General features: G+C 42.9%; 1 protein-coding gene across 1 annotated transcript in view; it reads left to right on the top strand.

Annotated features, from left to right (window-relative positions):
• The window catches only part of ITGB3 (integrin subunit beta 3), a 417,587-nt gene that overhangs the window by 117,732 nt on the left and 281,321 nt on the right, over positions 1 to 18,534 (top strand). Inside the window, exon 7 of the mRNA XM_086923834.1 lies at positions 13,748 to 13,843. Within this exon, the coding sequence (XP_086779960.1) occupies positions 13,748 to 13,843 (96 nt within the window). The remainder of the gene's footprint in view (positions 1 to 13,747; positions 13,844 to 18,534) is intronic.

Raw genomic sequence — 18,534 nt, 5'->3', positions numbered from 1 at the left:
AATAAATACGTTCACCCAAATGTAAAGAATTTATGAGTGCATCTACATTTCATCTGTATTTGTTATATGTATGTTTCTGTTGAAATCAAAGACTTCCAGGAGCTAATGTAAGTCATGTGTCTTTAGGCACTCTGAAGGATCCAAGACACAGTGATAGGAGTGTCTGTCCTAACTGGGCTTTGCACCCGGTTTAATTGGTTTATGTTGATAATAATGCAGCCGTCATAGTTTTACACTCACTGGATCCTGAGCATGGGTTAGGATTCCAGTTCATCATAACCTCAATTGCAAATGTCAGTCCAAGAGATGACTGTTGTGAGGTTACTTTGTATTGCACGCCCATAGTTGCGTAGGGGACAACATTACATAAAAGTACTGAAGAATACAACCAACCTGATGAAGAGATGAAAAGAATCCATTACAGAGGTTGTTCTAATAATCCAAAAAACATTATTAATTAGCAGTTTATGTAGGTCTTTAGAACCTTGGGGGAAGCAGAAGCAATTTCGTTTTTTCCTAATATTCTATTACATGCAGTCATTTTATTTAATTTAACATTCATATGTAGATATTAGAGTGCTTTAACATAATTTCAAAAATGACCTTTGACCCAGAGAATGACGCAGTTAACCAGAGGAATACCGTTGAAAGAAAAATAATAAATAATAATAATATCATAACAAGAAATAGCACAAAAAATAATAGAACCTCAGTTAAGTTGGGTACATTTTATTTGAGGGACCGGCGGAAGAGGTAGTTTTGAACAAGTTAAGCAGGGTGGACAGCTTCCTGAGGTCGAGTGATATGGAGCTCCAAGTGATGGACGCTACACACGGGAAGGAAACTCTGGGAAGAGGATGTGAAGTTGTGCTGAGTTTAGAAACCTTGACTTGAAGGGAGGGGGCCTGGCTCTCAGACCTCTTAGATCACCGGAGATGGAGATCAGTTCTGCTAGATGTGGCGCGTGGTCGTGGCGAAGGACTTCGTAAGGCAGTCAAAGTGTTTGAGTTGGATGATACTAGCTATGATAGGAAGCCAATAAATCTCCCCAATATTGGGGTTTCCTATCAGATTTCCTAGGGGGTGACTTGTCTGGCCGTTGAAGGGAGCGCTGCTTTCAGCGGTGTGACTATAGCCTGTAAGGATAGCAATACTACAACACGCTTCAGGGTTAACAGGTACATGAACAACTGTTTTCAGTCGGTCTGATAGGCGAAGATGCCAGGTTTCTTTTTAGGGTTGGTGAAGACATTATGTGCCCTCTCTCTACCATATTGTTAGTATGCAGGGTAAAAATAAGGGCATCATTTAGACTGAAGCCAAGAGATTCAGAGTGAGAGAGATGGACATGCATTGAAGTTTCAATTGTCCGGTAGAGAGAGAAAGAGATCAAATTCCTAAATCTAAGGGCAGACCCAAAAAGAGAATGAGGTCAAGGCTACCACATCTATGTTATAATCAATAATGCATACTAATGAAATGCAATAAAAAAAATACTGGTAAGACATGCAGAAGAATGACTTTTTCCCTACTTTTTGTTCGGTTGGAGAATCCCATGCAGCTATTGGCTCCGTCATGGTTTCTTTTCAAATTGTACTCTAATTTCACATGTTCCTCTGTATTCATTTAATCCATTTGCTTTTTTTGTCTTTCTTTTTGTTACTCCACATGCAGGTCCCTTCAAGTGTCTTACCTTTTGGCACAATCCCCCTTCATAGCTTTCTCTTAGCTATTGCTGAATTTTAAAATATGTTCTTTTATTGTGTTTGTGTCCTCCTTTTGGGCAGTGTCCTGTCATTGCTGTGTCTGGGTCCCGCTGAACTTTCCTACTTGCTTTCTTTTCTGTGCATGACTCCTTTTGGTAAGTCCTATTTTTTTCTCTACTTTTGAAATATAAGAAAGGCTTATTCATTTCTCATTCTTGTCAACGATGCATCTCCTGCTTTCATGGTCTGTTGCTATTTATTTCGTCAGCGTACCCAGATGTGCTTTTCTCTGCTGTGTCTAGTGTTTTACTACTATACAGCTTCAAACTGTGGTTCTTTTGGTTGCATGCAGCTTTTTAAACTAGTGTGTTGTTCTTTGAAGCTAGCCCGCTCTTTTACCAGGTTAATGATGGCTTTGTGTTTTTTTTCTTTGTGATTTTTTAAACTATTTGTTAGAACATTAGAATGGCTTTTTGCTTTTTTAAATGTGTTTTTTATAGTTTTTTTGTGATATATCACTTTTTTGAGATTGCCATCTACGTATTCTGTCTTTTTACGGCAGAACGCTATGCATGCGATACTCCCAATCATAAACAGAAACCTCTAGCTTCCTGGAATAGTCAAAGGAAGTCTTTGAAGGTAAGGCTGATGTGGTTTGACTATTTTTGCACCAACCACCAGTTTCATTGCAGTTTGGAGGATAGATTTAATATAGTGCATCTCCCTTACCTTTTCATTTTTCTGAGTAGATGGCTGCTTGTGTTCTCCTCTTGAAACTATCTCATCAGTGGCCTAACAATAGCCCCTGAAGCCACGCGATGTGGCGGGCCCCAAGCACCTGGGGCCCCCCTCCTGCACTGTGCACTGATGGGCCTGGGGCATGAGGGAGCATGAGGGACCTCATAGTTTGAGGTTTGCTCTTGATAGAGAAACTGAGATGTTGATTGTTTACAGAGATTTATGAAAGCAGTGTTAATAAGATCCTCTGCTGAAAAAGACTAGGAAAGTATCTTCAATTGCATGTTTGGCACGGATGCTTAGTTTGATGTATCTCTCCCTCGGATTCTCCTCTGTCCTCAGAGAAGTTTGCTTTCCTCACGCTGACAAACTAGGGGCTCTTTCGTGACATAAGGAAGCTGTCTACAATCCATGGCTAGGTCAGTCTAATCCTGATTTCAATGCTAATTTTCATGCATTGGATTCTGTTTCCATCCTGTCTCTGATGTCATTGGAAGAGGCCAGGGCTTTAGTGCTAACCATATGCAGCATTGCACAAATCTTCGCCTCCATGGCGTCAACTCAGTAGCTGGCTCCTCTTCTGGGGTCATGGATTCTTTGACTGAGGCCACTTAATACTGTTCTCCTCTCTAACAATAGCCAGTTTTTGCAGATGTTATAGATCTAACTTTGTCCTGGCAGCCATATTCACATTTACCACTCTCATTCAGTAGGACCTTTATCCTTCTCAGCATGATTGTTTTTGTTCATTAACTAGCAGCCCCCTCGCGGTCATCGCACGCCAACACAACCTCAACATCATCTCCTACGCCGACGACACTCAACTAATCCTATCACTCACCAGAGACCCTAACACTGCCAAAACCAACCTGCATGAAGGAATGAAAGAAGTAGCCGAATGGATGAAGCACAGCCGTCTGAAACTGAACTCAGACAAAACAGAAGTCCTCATCCTAGGAACCTCCCCCTCCGCCTGGGACGACTCTTGGTGGCCAGAGGCCCTTGGAAAAGCACCCATCCCGACGGACCACGCACGGAACCTGGGCGTCATCCTGGATTCCTCCCTCTCGATGAACAGACAAGTCAACGCCGTTTCTTCATCCTGCTTCAACATTCTTCGCATGCTCAAAAAAACATTTAGCTGGATCCCCACCGAAACTAGAAAAACAGTCACCCACGCTCTGGTCACGAGCCGCCTGGACTACGGAAACACCCTCTACGCCGGTACCACCGCAAAACTCCAGAAAAAACTCCAACGCATCCAGAACGCTTCAGCCGGGCTCATATTAGACATCCCGCGTAAAGATCACATCTCTGGTCACCTGAAAAACCTCCACTGGCTCCCCGTCAATAAGAGGATTACTTTCCGGCTCCTAACCCACGCACACAAAGCACTCTACGAAATCGGACCCGAATGCCTCAACACAAGATTGTCCTTCTACACCCCCGCCCGCCAGCTACGATCCGCCAACCAAGCCCTTGCCACTGTACCTCGCATCAACAAAACCACCATGGGAGGTAGATCCTTCTCCTACCTGGCAGCTAAAACCTGGAACTCACTTCCCACTCACCTTCGCCTTACTCAGAACCACCTAGCATTCAGAAAGCAACTTAAAACGTGGATATTCGACAAGTAATTCCCCACCCCTCTCCTAGCGCCTTGAGACCCTCTGGGTATGTAGCGCGCTATATAAATTTTTGACTTGACTTGACTTGACATAATTTGTTTTCAGTATTATTGGTTGTTGCACAATACCCGCCCGTCTTGGTCACCACTGTTGGGCAGTTGCCTTCAGCGTCTGCATGCTGCTACAAGCACAGTTCATCGCAACGATCTGTCACAGGAACTAATGTTAGTCTAGGTACCTTGGCAATATGCTGAGATTTGTTGTTTGTAGGGCTGTGTGAGCACCATCCTGGTACCCCTCAGGATATCCGCGATCCGCAGGAAAAGCTGAAGACACACCTCTTTAAAGACCATCATGTCATAATTTAGTCCAATTCTACTCTCAGAAAACAGCAGCCTACCAATCACTCACCAGGGCCGGCTTTAGCGCTGGTGGTACCAGTTGCAACAATCTTTTTTAGCACCCCCCAACCTCTACCTCAGATTCTCTCACTACAACCCGATAAAAGGGCCCCTCATCTCTCATTAGCCCCTCTCTCACATTTCATTTCTTTTAAAGCGCTGGCAAAGGCTGGCTTTACTAATCCACTCAGCTACCCACTTTAAATACAGATGTTTTCTTTTCAGCAGGCATGTTAACTCTCTGCGCTACTTTATGGCGAGTCAAACCTGCAACTTGACAAAACTCTGATCCCTCTCTCTCTCTCTCCGCCCCTCCAGGTCAGCGCCCCGCGCGGCCGCACCGGTCGCACGCCCTGTCAATCACTGACAGTATGCTTGTCCTTAGGTTCTGTACAGTGCCGAGCTGCCTTTCAGCTAAGCTCATGCAATACAAATACCACGTGTATACATATATAAAACAGAATACTCCAGCATTCAGAGCTTCTACTGGAATAATGATACAAATTCTGTTTGTTTAAGAGATGATAATAAGCCACTAGATTGGCATATTCTGGAATTAATTAGTAAATCAATACTTGAACTTTGGAACTTTTTGGTTGTTGTTATTCGATATTGAAGTTGGAGCCACATTGGCAGACATCTGTCCACAAGCTGGTGTTTAAGGGATGTAGCTAAACTGGAAGATCACTGCACTACTGATGGTGCTCCTTTCTCTCCTTTCTTCAAAAATCCATTTAATTAAAGAACTCTCATCGGAGAAACAGCATGCACCTAACACCCTGCCTAGAAGCGGAATACCAACATTGAAACAAGAAGATTCCACTTGAAGTTAAAATACAGAACATAGGTTGTAGGCAGTCCCACCCTCTTCAACGTATACATGAGCCCCCTCGCGGCCATCGCCCGCCAACACAACCTCAACATCATCTCCTACGCGGACGACACTCAACTGATCCTATCTCTCACCAAGGACCCCAGCACCGCCAAAACTAACCTTCACGAAGGAATGAAAGAAGTCGCCGAATGGATGAAACAAAGCCGACTGAAACTGAACTCAGACAAAACAGAAGTCCTCATCCTAGGTAAATCCCCCTCTGCTTGGGACGACTCCTGGTGGCCGGAAGCCCTCGGAAAAGCACCCATCCCGACAGACCACGCACGGAACCTTGACGTCATCCTGGATTCTTCACTCTCAATGAACAGACAAGTCAACGCCGTATCCTCTTCCTGCTTCAACATTCTTCGCATGCTCAGAAAAACATTTCGCTGGATCCCCTCCGAAACAAGGAAAACAGTCACCCACGCTCTGGTCACGAGCCGACTGGACTACGGAAACACCCTCTACGCAGGTACCACCGCCAAACTCCAGAAGAAACTACAACGAATCCAAAACGCCTCAGCCAGGCTCATATTAGACATCCCACGCAACGAACACATCTCTGGTCACCTTAAAGATCTCCACTGGCTACCCGTCAATAAGAGGATTACTTTCCGACTGCTCACCCACGCACACAAATCACTCTACGACATCGGACCAGATTGCCTCAACTCTCGACTGACCTTCTACTCCCCCCCCCCGCCAACTTCGCTCCTCCAACCAAGCCTTCGCCACTGTACCTCACATCAACAAGACCACCATGGGAGGCAGATCCTTCTCTTACCTGGCTGCCAAAACATGGAACTCACTCCCCGCTTACCTTCGCCTCACCCAGAACCACCTAGCGTTCAGAAAGCAGCTTAAAACGTGGATATTTGACAAATAATCCTCCTCCCCTTCCTAAGCGCCTTGAAACCCTCTGGGTATGCAGTGCGCTATATAAATTGTATGACTTGACTTGACTTGACTGGTTTCCGGGGCTCAGCACCAGCACTTAATCATCAACACCGGTGCTTTTCATGAGCACCAGTTAAGGACACATTCATTTATGGGAGACACTGAGTGATTAATTGATTTGCCCAGAATCACAGGATGTTGAGCCGACGCCAATACTTAAACCTGGCTCCTCAGCGTCAAAGTCAGCAGCATTGGCCATTAAGCCACATCCTCACCCCACTTTCATGATTACTAGTTGGTTCTGTTTTAGGCTGGTGCAAGCTGCCTACTGCCGAGAGCCGTGGCACTTCTTTTTTTTTTTTTTTTTTTTACAAATTAACCACTGGTTGTAGATGTTTTTATTGGAGCAAGCAAGAAAATGTGCAATTCTCAGAAGCATGCAAGCAGTTCTCATATGGAGGAAAGGGATATAAGGAGTGACATAACTCAATGAGAATTCTCTGACACATCTCATAGGAAAGCTCACTCCCCATGACACCATCCCTGTCCCTTCCTGTGAGATACAGTTCCCAAGATCGAGTGTCCAACAGTCAGAAACCCATTATCCTTCAAGAGCAACACCTAACTCAGATCACATGGAAGAACCAGCAGCATTCGGGCTGTCATCCTTTGGAAGGCATTGGCATTCCCACTTCAGTAGAAGAATAGTTTTCAAGGAGGAGCCCAGTGATACAGTAGGTCACTCAGTTCCTCTCTCTTGTGTGTCCAAGTCTCAGGACTACGTTTTGTGATTCATAAAAATCCCTGGGTCTCATATCCCACTCCCTGTTTTCAAGTGTTCTTTGAAGCAACCTGATCTCCAGCTTCGATGGATGCAGTGTGACCAACACCGATCCCCAGTCAGCAGACTTCAAGTATTTTGTGTGGCTCATCTAGTCTCATCGCTGAAAGAAGACCCACCATAAAAGAACCTCTGGTAGAACCTTGAAAATGCTCCTTTGTGCTCTACTTCGAACTTCTCCCAAATTTCCAGTTCACTGTTTATCACCAGAATATTCTCAGTTTTGCACCTTCAGAAACCAGCATCACTATCCAGAGTCCTCTCCATCTGTTCCTGTTTTGAGGCTCCCACAGTAGAGCAACTAAAAACTGTTATCCAGAACACTAAACCGGATCCCCCCATGACCCGTTTCCTCCAATAGTAGTGCATTTGGCATCAGAGGCAGTGGCACTATACTTAACATAGATATTTAATGTTATCTTCAAGACTGGACTTTTTCCTGCATTAGAAGTCGGCTTCAGTTCTCCCGCTATTAAAACAAATTTAAATGTGCTGGACATGAGTAATTATCGGCCAGTTTCCAGGCTCTGATATCCAGCGAAACTAGTAGGGAAAGCGATGAATGGACAACCTTCTCATTTCATATATAAGAATCAGCTCCTTGACGACACTCAGTTTGGCTTTAGGCAGGGTCACACCACGGAATCAGCGCTGATAGCAACCACTGAAGAAATTTGAGCAACACTAGGTGGGGGTGGAAATGCCGTCCCCATCCTGCTAGAATTGTCAGCAACCTTCGATACAGTCAGCCATGATCTTTTGGTTGACCGTATCCATAGCCTTGGAATAGATGGCCTGGCATTGGCACTCGTGCAATAATTTCTCTCTGGATGACTTCAGTCGGTGTCCTTAGGAGAGTTCACTTCAGAACCCTATACTTTGTCCTGTGGAGTTCCGCAAGGTTCATTGTTGAGCCCAACGCTGTTCAACTTGTATGTCACAACTTCGGCTACGCCCATAAAATCATTTTGGTTTATCATTAGCATCTTATGTTGAAGATACTCAGATAGTAGTATCTCTCTCAAAAAATGATGTCCATTCAAGCGATATTTTCAGGAACTGTATGAGTGCAGGAAGTAGATGGATGAACTGCAACTGTCCAAAACTTAACTCATCTAAGACAGAGGTTATTTTTTGGGGGACCCACACTTCTTTCTGGTCCTCTGCATGGTGGTCATCTGATTTGGGTTCACTTCCAGCTCCCGTTTCGAAGGTAAAATATCTTGGGGTGCTGCTTGACAATGAACTGAAATATAAAAATCAAGTCAATAAGGTTACTTCATCTTCTATTCTTGCGCTTAGGGGGATCAAAAAAATCGAAAAATATATACCTTTCAATCTTTAACCCCTTGGGCGCGGCCGCGATTCTGCGCCTGTGCGGCCGTTTTTAAGAGTGGGCGGGTTCATGACAGCCCCCAGCCGTCATCAGCACATGAGCACCGTGATGCATGACGGCTGGGGGCCGTCATCAGCATGGAAGGGGTTAAAAACAGTGGTCATCGCACTGTTTTTAGCTAGATTGGATTATTGCAACAGTCTCTACCTAGATCTGCCCAAGGGTTCTTTAACAAACTCCAATCCCTTCAAAACGCCGCTGCGTGTTTTCTTTAAAAAAAACTAAATTCCACTCTGTGAAAGTGGTGATTAGGATATTGCACTGGTTGCTGGTAAAACAATGTATCATCATTAAAGCCCTATGTATGGCCTATAAAACTCTTTATGGAAAGGGAGGACTCTTCGCTCCAGCTCTGCTATGCCCTTAGTGAGGCCATAGTTCAAACATTCATCTTGGGGTGGCAGAAGTTTCTTCAAGTCTACAGCATTACATTGGAATTGCCTCCCTTATAGTCTGAAGGCTGCCGCCTCTCTTTCTGTATTTAGGAAATCACTTAAAAGTTGTCTCTTTGTTCAGAAAACTGATAATTGAGCTTTAACTGCTCCATTTTTCTCATAGCGCCAAGACGCCTCCGGGCAATCATTGTGCTTTATAAGTCACTTCATTCATTCATTCCTGACGTTCTACCAACTTCGGAGCCATGACCCAGTTGATTCCAACTTCTGCGCTGCCATTTTAAGCCTCTCATGGAAAGTCTCTAATTTCTCCTCCTTACCTTTCACCTTTATTGTACCAGCATTATCTTTGAAAGCACTGTGCAGAGCATTATTTAATTCCAGTAATGTCTAAGCTAGCAATGATAAAGGACCCTCATGACATGGTCCCTCGTCCTGCCAGCCATGTGCGGATGCATTCAATTTGTCCTTGGACTTCTTCCCGACCATGGCCAGATGAGAGCCTACCTATATAATAAATATTTGTTTGTCGTGCTTCAGAAAGGGGCTGAAGTGCGTCTCTGCTGGCAGCCTATCAGCGCTAACTCCCCCCCACCCCCCGGTGACAAAGGGGATGGATTCTCATGCTGCCACCTTAAGGAATTTGTGTTGATCTCCTGCCCATTCCAAGCATCAGTGGACGTGGCCTACTGCAGCTCTAGAAGAGTGCTGGTCTCAAGCACATCCACTCCCGCCACTTCACAACTGCATTGGCTTGGCTTTTAAATCCAATCTCCAAAAATGCTAGGCTAGGTATCCCAGAGATTTGTACATGTTTTTTAGTATTTACCACGCCATCCAAAATATATACTAAAATCGTGGCAGGGATGCTTTTGATATGGATGGAATCATCGTCACTATTTCTTCTAACAAAAAGAGGTCTATCCTCAATTCACAATGCGTCTGCACTTATGCTTATGCAAGCTGCTTCTTGAGAAGTGGTGCGGTTCCATTGCATTGAGCATCTGGACAAAAACTAAAATCGCCTCTGTTGGAGGCGAGTGGTATGGCTATGTGGAAACTTCCCTCCTCTTTACTTTATTTATTTTCTGATTTAGACCTCAGTCTCAGTAAAGCCGATTTGCTTCCCCAAAGATTGCAGTTGTGGTTGCATTCCTTTTTCATTATGCAGATGATATTCTGTTTCATGACCAGACCATACTGGGTCGGCAAGAGGGGTGGTACGCAAACAAATGATGGACTGAATGCTGAATAAATCTTACATTCACCCCCAGTCAAGAGATCTGGGTTAAATCCATTGTTCTTTTGCTCACCCGTTTGCAAGAGGGCCGCAGTTTTATTTTTGATTTTGAGGACCAAAGTCCCTTAACTATTAACTTATTCATGTGGAAAAGCTTTAACCAATGAGTTGTGGCTATCCACTAGGTAAAATAAGTGAACATGTGAAAAGCAACTCTTTGTACATACAAATCGTCTATATAGTTAAGTACGTACTACATTTGACAAATTGGTGGGGAAGACTGCAAGAGATGCAGAGGTGTAAGCTATTAAAGTTACGAAGAATGTTCTGTTGACACTTTATGTGTCATATTTAGACCAGTTAATACTATCTGTGAATTTAGGTCATCCCATTGTTTACTTGTGGTGTTACTGTTTGTCTATGGAATTAGACATATATGGTGGCCAATCTTGATTCAGTTATGCGAAGAAAGGTCCTTGGAGTTCATAGATCAACTTTGGTTGTAATTTTGCAACAAGAATTATCACTGGCATTCTGGCAATTTATTAGTCTCGGTCTTTAATCTAGCAAGGTGTGCCCTCACCATTTCAAGCTTTATTATTTTATGAGATTTTGAAGCAATAAGCTGCTCAGGATCTGATGTATGGCACGATATATGTTGTAGCTTGAAACATTACAAATTAGTGTTTCTTTGGTTTGATGAAGGCCATGCATGGTTGAAAGAAATAGGTCAATGATTGGTCATTTGTCTTGGAATGCTGCCTTTCCTTTCTTCCTTTAGTGATAAATTGCCACAGAAGTATTGCGCTGCATATGGAAATGGGAGTCTGGCAAATTCGGACAGAAGTCTGGGCATGGTAGGGACCATGGAATTAGATGCAAAAATGTTAGATTTGGTCAAGTTAATACACGCATGGCTATGATGAGACTCGTTGGTCCTTAGGGTAAGGTCACTGATTTAACTGAAATCTCACACATGTAACATGTTTTATTTGACTGCATAGCACTTCATATATATATACAGGTGAGTCACAATTGTTCCCTTTGGGAGAAGGTTAGTTAATAGTTGTGATGCAGGAGAGCGAATTCTAGATATGTGGTCACCATCAAAACTTGTTAGATTCGTTATTCTTTTTAAAAGAAGCAAGGAACTCTGGGTAATTCCCAAGTTTAGGTGGAGAGCAGCCGCAATATAGAGCATCCTACAACACCAGTGGCTTTCTGAATCTGCTCACCTCAAATGTCTGTTTTCTAGTAACGTTTTTAGGCATAGGATCAGCGCAGTGCCATCCACGCCCATCCACGCCGAGCTAGAAAGTGACAAAATGTTATGTTATGTTATGTTATGTAACGTCTCTTTTATAGCACACGGCTACCCCGAGGGGTAGCCGTGCGCAAATCTCTTGCCATTTTTACAGCAAAGTCTTTAAGCATAAGATTAGCTAGTGTCATTCACGGCGAGTTGAAAACTGACAAAATCTTTTTATCACTCCAGGCATTTTTTAATACTGATGTCCACAGTAATTATTTGGATGGATATTGTTTTTTTAATCTATTGAGAAATATATTTGGTTTCTCATAAAAAGCAGCTCCTTCTATGCAGGAGCAATGCAGGCTCCCGCAGGAGGCAGGAAGCCGGCATGTACCGTGGGGGCTTTGAAGCTTCCCGGGCAGTCACATTGCACACTGGGTGCCTGGGCCCTACTAAAATTAAATACATTAAAAAGCTGAGCCCTGGAGGATGGTGTACCCGGGGCAAAACTTTGCCCACGGAGTGGGCCAGCGTGGCCTCCCTCCCCCATTAATTGTCACACAGACTCTCAGACACTCACACGCCCACTCACAGGCATACTGACAGACACACTCAGAGACTCATGCACCAACTCATATCCACTCACAGACCCACACAGAGAGTTACACACTTACTCACTGACTCACTCACACACCCACTCACAGACCCACTCAAACTCATGCACTCACTCACACACCAAGTGAGGCACTTATACAGCCACGCTCATACCCACTCAGGTACTCCCACAACCACTGACAGACCCATTGAGACACTCACACACTCACTCATACACCCATTGAGACAGTCATGCACTCACTCACACACTCACTCTCAAAGGTGACAGGTTACACTTAGGAAATAAAATATAAAAACATTAGAAATGCACTTAAAAAACAAAGGTTACAGAGACTTTAAAGTTAGGAAATAGAATTTAAAAAAACATAGAAATTCACTGAAAAAAACAAAGGTTAAAGGGAAGTTATAGCTAAAAAAATAGAATTAAAAAACCTTAGAATCTCACTGAAAAAAAACAAAGGTTACCGGGATGTTTGTTAGGTTCAAATTTCACTCATACAAAACCACAGATATTCTGCAGTTATAGTTACTTGAGCTAAATAGAACTAACTCCTCGCAATGCACAGCTTGTGACCTCAAATATTACATCACTCAGGATATGGTCAGTGACATCACTGATGACATCACTGATCAGGGGCCCGGCAATAAACAATTGGGGGAGGAGGCCGTGCTCCTAAACGCAACTGTGATGGGCTTTCTTTTCTTTTCACCTGAGGAGCAGCCTGATTCAGTTCCATAGGTGGAAAAAATGGCCAAATTCTGCATGTTTCGAAATTTGCCTTTATATTTTACCCACCCATACTGCTAATAGGGTAAGTTAATATTATCAAGACCATGTTTGCCTTTCTGTTCAAGTTAGTAAGTAGTTAAATACATGGAATTACCTTTGCCAGAGAAGTGGACCATTCACTCTGCATTGTGTGGCTGTCTGAAAGGGTTAACTAATGAGATACACCAAATAGACCACTTATACTGCCAGATTTGTCTTCATGTAATTTACTAATTTTGGCCGATTCTCCAATACGACTGTCCTCCAAATCAGGCCCATAGTTTTTTTAATGTCTAAATGTAGAAATACTGGTAATACCAAGGGTCTGCTGTAGTGTAAGCAATATCCTTGTTGTACATTTTGCTAAGTATAAAATCATTTTGTGTGTAGGACAGGAGAGAGAATGTGGAATTGTGGATCCCACGATGTAAGGCAATAACGCTCCTACATTCAAAAAATGAGAAATATCAAAGGGACAAATTTGGTCAAGAATGAAATTAGGGTTTTACCAAGGGCATCTTTATTGGCCCACTGACTATATCGCTGGTGTTCTGTACATCCTATTATCTACCTGGCCTTTTACAGGTAAGTATATCTCTTGCTACCTGTAGACATTTTACAGGTAAGTAAATCTCTTGATAGTTTTAGTAGATGGTTCATTACATTTATTTTGAATAGTTTGATGGGCTCTGGGCGGTGGTCAAATATCATATAATGTCACTTCTTGTAATTACACAACAAGCCAAAAGGTTTGAGATTTTAACTTCTGCTACTCGAAAGATTCTGGTGACGTAATACCACTGGGCTAATTCATCGTGAGGCAAGAGATGAATACTTGCCTAAAAGGATGTAGATAATATTGGAAAGCTTGTTCTATTGAAATTTGATTCTCATTTGAATTTTCCTATTGATGTGTGATGTGATCAGATAGATGAGTGCCTTTAAATTACAGGTAGCCAATTACTATGAATTTTGGTTCTTTCTGTTAATAGGATTACCCTTCGCTGGGCATGATGACAGAGAAGCTCTCCCAGAATAACATCAACCTGATCTTTGCTGTGACCGACAACGTCGTCGAACTCTACAGGGTAGGTTTTTTTACACTAGTAATACGACTTCGGTCTACGTCCAAACAACGTTTGGTTCATTCTCTTTGAATATGAACCATAATGATACGTTTTATTTTATCACTTGTATCCTGTATTATTATATTAATTGGTTACTAATACTTGTAAAGACAAAAATGAATGAGAAACAACTCCAGACCTGGGTGTTGGTTGAAGGTTTTGGGAAAGAATGTGTCTGTGGCCAAAAACATCTAAGGCACCACTGTGAGCTCACTATTTCCAAAACTTGGATTTGATGCAGTAGTGATATCCTTCTTTCAACGCTCAGAGTAATTTTGGTGGATCAGGAGATGTTCCTCACATGTCCTTTGACGGATGTGTAGCAGATGGTCCAGAGGGAGATGTTTTGACAATGATATCTCAGGTGCTGCTTTTTTTGTCAATATTAGTGTGCGATTTTTAGCTTGTGCGCAGGTAAAGCCAGTGTTCCTGTCTGTTTTACTTGGGTGTGAGATCTGAAAACAGGTCACGTTGTAATCATGGAGAATTTGCAAACTGGTAGAACTTTCAGATTTTTCCACTATATCCCTGCCTTTGTGGTATTCAGAAGATGCAACGCCACGTCCTCACTCTGAAAATGACAGTACCAAATCTTTCAGAGCCTGCTTGGCCATCGCTGAGAACAAACACAAATGCAGCTAAAAGAAATGCACAAACTCAGTTGTTGGCCGGTGTTGGTTCCTGCTGGCTTATTCTCAAACCCCAGCTGAGCCCTAGCTGTCATTGGTAGCAAGCAGATGAGCACTGTGCGGAAAAGCTGTGTTTCTCAGTCAGGCTTAGTTGAATTTAAGGTAGGGGACTAGGCAAGCCTGTAGTGTGCACCATACATAGTTCCTCATCATGAATAATGATCTTAGAAAAGAAGTAGAACACACAGCAATTGGCTGGTATTAATTCCCATAATATGAATCACAGGGCTCTTGGAATGAACCAAGTGTTTTTCAAGTGACACCTTGTATGGCCCACTGCCATGAGTTCAGATAGTGCATGTTACTTGTAACTGTGACTTCTGAGCTTTATGGTGTACGCAGGTTACCACTTGCAACATACCTGCCAATGTGAATCACTGAGTCATCATTTTCAAATTTAAAGTTTAAATGTAAAACAGATTATTTTTAAGCCTTTCTCCAACAGCATCTTAGGTGACAAGCTCCTAACACGTCTTCTTGATGTATAGTCCCACTACATAAATCAACTTATACTATATTACAATTCAGCTACCTGCACAGGATTACAACCAGTGCATGACTATGTTGAAGGTTTTAGTTCATTGCTTAACCACAAGGGTTATATGAAAATGCTATATCTGCGCCCTACAACAGTACAAGCCTGTAAGGCGCCCAGTACCCTAACACCAAGTTTCAACTGAGCCAGCTACTTGTTTTGCAGGTTGTCATGGTGTTCCCTTAATTCAGGCATGCCTACATCTGAAAAAATACATTTGCTCCAAGACCACCTTGTCAGAGACATGGGACATGGAAAATGTATTTATACTACCTCTCTTGGTTCTGATACTGTCCCTGTGGGTTTGGACTTGCACTCTTATTTTGTCCTTTCCCACACTTATCTATACCTCATGCATCAGGCTATTTCTTGCTGACTTTTCCACAACAACTACATCAACTACTCCTTCTTGCGAGACATACTTATTTAAGCAGTTCCATGGCTCGATCCTTTTATTCTGTGGTTGCCTTTGATATTAAGTTTGTTTAATTTTATCTGATTTTGCCTGCTTTTTCCTAAGTTCCAAATCATTCCACAGTTCTGCTATTATGATCTTTTGTTCAAAATTAACGTTTCATTTTCCTTTCCTCCTTGACCATATACTAAAACTGGGCTCCTCAAAGTGTGTGTAGATTCACCCCGTCCGCAACTCTATAGATTTGATTGAACTCATTTGAGAATGGAGTGGCAGACGGGACCACCAAAATAGGTGGTAGGTGGCCAGCAACCTTCGCCCACTCCTCACATAGGATTTCTTGGAATATTGTCTCCACTTTACTTTCACCTAAGCCTTTCAGTTTCATTTATTCCATGGCTCTAGTTAGTTTCCAATGACAGCCTATATTTGGTGTGATGCAGTATAGAAGATACTTCAGTTCTCTTTAAAGAGCATCTTCATTTTCTTTTCACTTACCCCCTAAATGGTGTCACACCCTGTTTAGATCTTGGTGTTTATAGAGCTGATGATCTTGGCATCCCAGGATATGGGGCAGATGCATGAATCAAGAAATTTTAAAGTTTCCTGACCTGTATTACTTCTACCGGGGCCACAACTAGCTCACGACTGGTCCAATATGATTAAAGTCCACCTTGTATAGATCTCATGTTGTTCTTAGTATATTTATTTTTTGTTTTTGTTTAGATATTTATTTCTTTAATTTATAATCTTTTTATGCATTTTGCTTTTCACAATTGAATTATACTTAAAACAATGAGTGAAATACATACAATATATAAAGTGCTATACAATGTGCTCCTTTGAGTATTCCATAAAAAAATATAACTTAAATACATACAATACATACAGACACCTGTACAGTTTGGTCCAATATGATGATAAGATCTTTCAGTTACTCTTTATCATTTCCTGTTTGGAAACAATCTTGCAAATATATGCACTTCAAAAACACAAGGTGGTTAGTGTTATAGCACAATGAATGCACCAATTCAATACATCATATTGATTTCATACCCACATGCTTTCAACTCCACTCTCGCCTCATACATACACGCTCACACAATCTAGATACTCATTCCCACCTTTCCCGACCTCAAAAAACAGATGTATGAATATCTGGTCGCGAAATACTGGGCACAATTTGCAACTGGTACTTTTGCGACCAGTAAAGATATTTAAGAACCAACCTAGCTGGTTGGCTCTTACAAATGGGGGCAGAAACTCGGCCAAGGAGGTGGATCTCTGCCCCAAGTGCAGAGATTCCGCTACGAGTGCAGAAACTCTGCAGTCGTAAAAGATACAACTCGTAATTTACCCCTGTAAATACCAAAAAGTAATACATTTAGACATTTGGTCTAAACTTAGACAAAAAATCAAACTTCACCTTTGTGAATCAGGCCCACTGTTTTTAAAACTCCATCAGCCCACTTCCTTGCCCTCCCATCTCCCTCATCCCTTGACACCACACGCCAGCCACCATCTACCAAAGAAACAACTGGCACTTGCATGAAGGAGCTCAGCGGTAAGCAATTTCGGTGACTTAGAAGAGTTCAGGAGATGTTTGTGTACAGAGGGCCAGTCACTGCTCTGCTCAGCCAGGGTTTGGACTATGACACAAACTGGGGCACCTACTGCCTCATGTTATTTACCAGCATCAGCCAAGGTTCCACATTTCTTTCTGCTCAGGGGGCTGTCTGATCAAGCGCCGGCTCTGCCTGTAGCATAACCGTAAAAGGTGTATTTGTGAAGTGCAGAGATTGGGATCTTGACACTATTGACCGGTAACGGATGTTTATTGTTTCTTAAAATATTGGTACTTGGTACTATGGTATCTTCAATCGACCTTGGAAGGATGAAAGACAGAGTGGGCTAGCTGGAATTCAAACCTGCAATATTGAACAGAGTCTTACAGAGGATGCATTAGCTCACTCTCCCTTGTGTAGTGCACAAAACAAGAAGGTCATGTCCAGTTGTGCTTCTCTGGAATGATTTGGCCTCTTGAATGATCACAATAATAAGTGCCTACAAATGATTGCAAGACATGAAGGAAAACATTGACGACTTAGTTAAAGGTGTCATGTTTTACAATGCTGGTTACTATTTCACCTATATATCCCTAGCTTATGATGGTCAGTAAGAGCTATTTAGCATCACTCCGTTTGTGGTGTAGGAGTAGATATTGTGAAGCTACGTGATGCTTCTGGAAATGTGATAAAGCCAGGGCTCCAATATGAATAAATTCGCTGCAGCGTTCTGAATGGAGATGTGTGAGCCTGTGAGGTTTTCCTACATTATGATGTAGATGTGGAAGAAACCAGTAGTTCAAGAACTATCGATCTTCACCTACATCATGGATGTTGACGTAGAAGGAACCTACAGGTGAACAAAATTGCTGCCCAGCAAACAAAAAACAGGAATGTCACCTGTTTTCCACTCATGGAGCTGATTGGGGCTTATCCACTGCTCTAAACCAACTAGAATTGGCAAAGCCAATAGGTTTCGCGTATGTGAGATCTATCGACGTTGCAAATATTTTTTGAATTTGCAAAGCTGATACTGTGCAACGTGGCTTAAAGTAAAGAAAAAAAAAGTGTAATGGCGGTGCCAGCATTGACCGTGTCATAGCACAGGGCAAGCAACAGAGGGAGGCGTGGAGGGGAAGGAGGGAGCAGCAACAGACAGCGGGTGGAGGGGGAAAGCAACAGAAGTGAGGTGCAGGGAGGAGGGTGCAGCAACAACAGATAGGAGGAGGGTGGGGGAAAGCAACATGCAGGATTTGTAGGAGAGGAGGGCGAGAACAGCAATGACGGACAGCAGGAGGAGGCCAGTGGGGGTAAAGCATCAGAAGAGTGGTGCAGGGGAGGGAGCAGCAATAACGGACAGTGGAAGGAGGGGGGAGGACAAGCAACACTTGGGAGGGGCGGGGGATGTAGATGGATCGCAGACACATGCACTCTTACAGAGTGCTTGG

The sequence above is a fragment of the Lissotriton vulgaris genome, chromosome 5 (assembly GCF_964263255.1).
Source record: "Lissotriton vulgaris chromosome 5, aLisVul1.2, whole genome shotgun sequence".
Classification (NCBI taxonomy): Eukaryota; Metazoa; Chordata; class Amphibia; order Caudata; family Salamandridae; genus Lissotriton; species Lissotriton vulgaris.
This window is presented reverse-complemented; position numbering and strand designations above follow the sequence as displayed.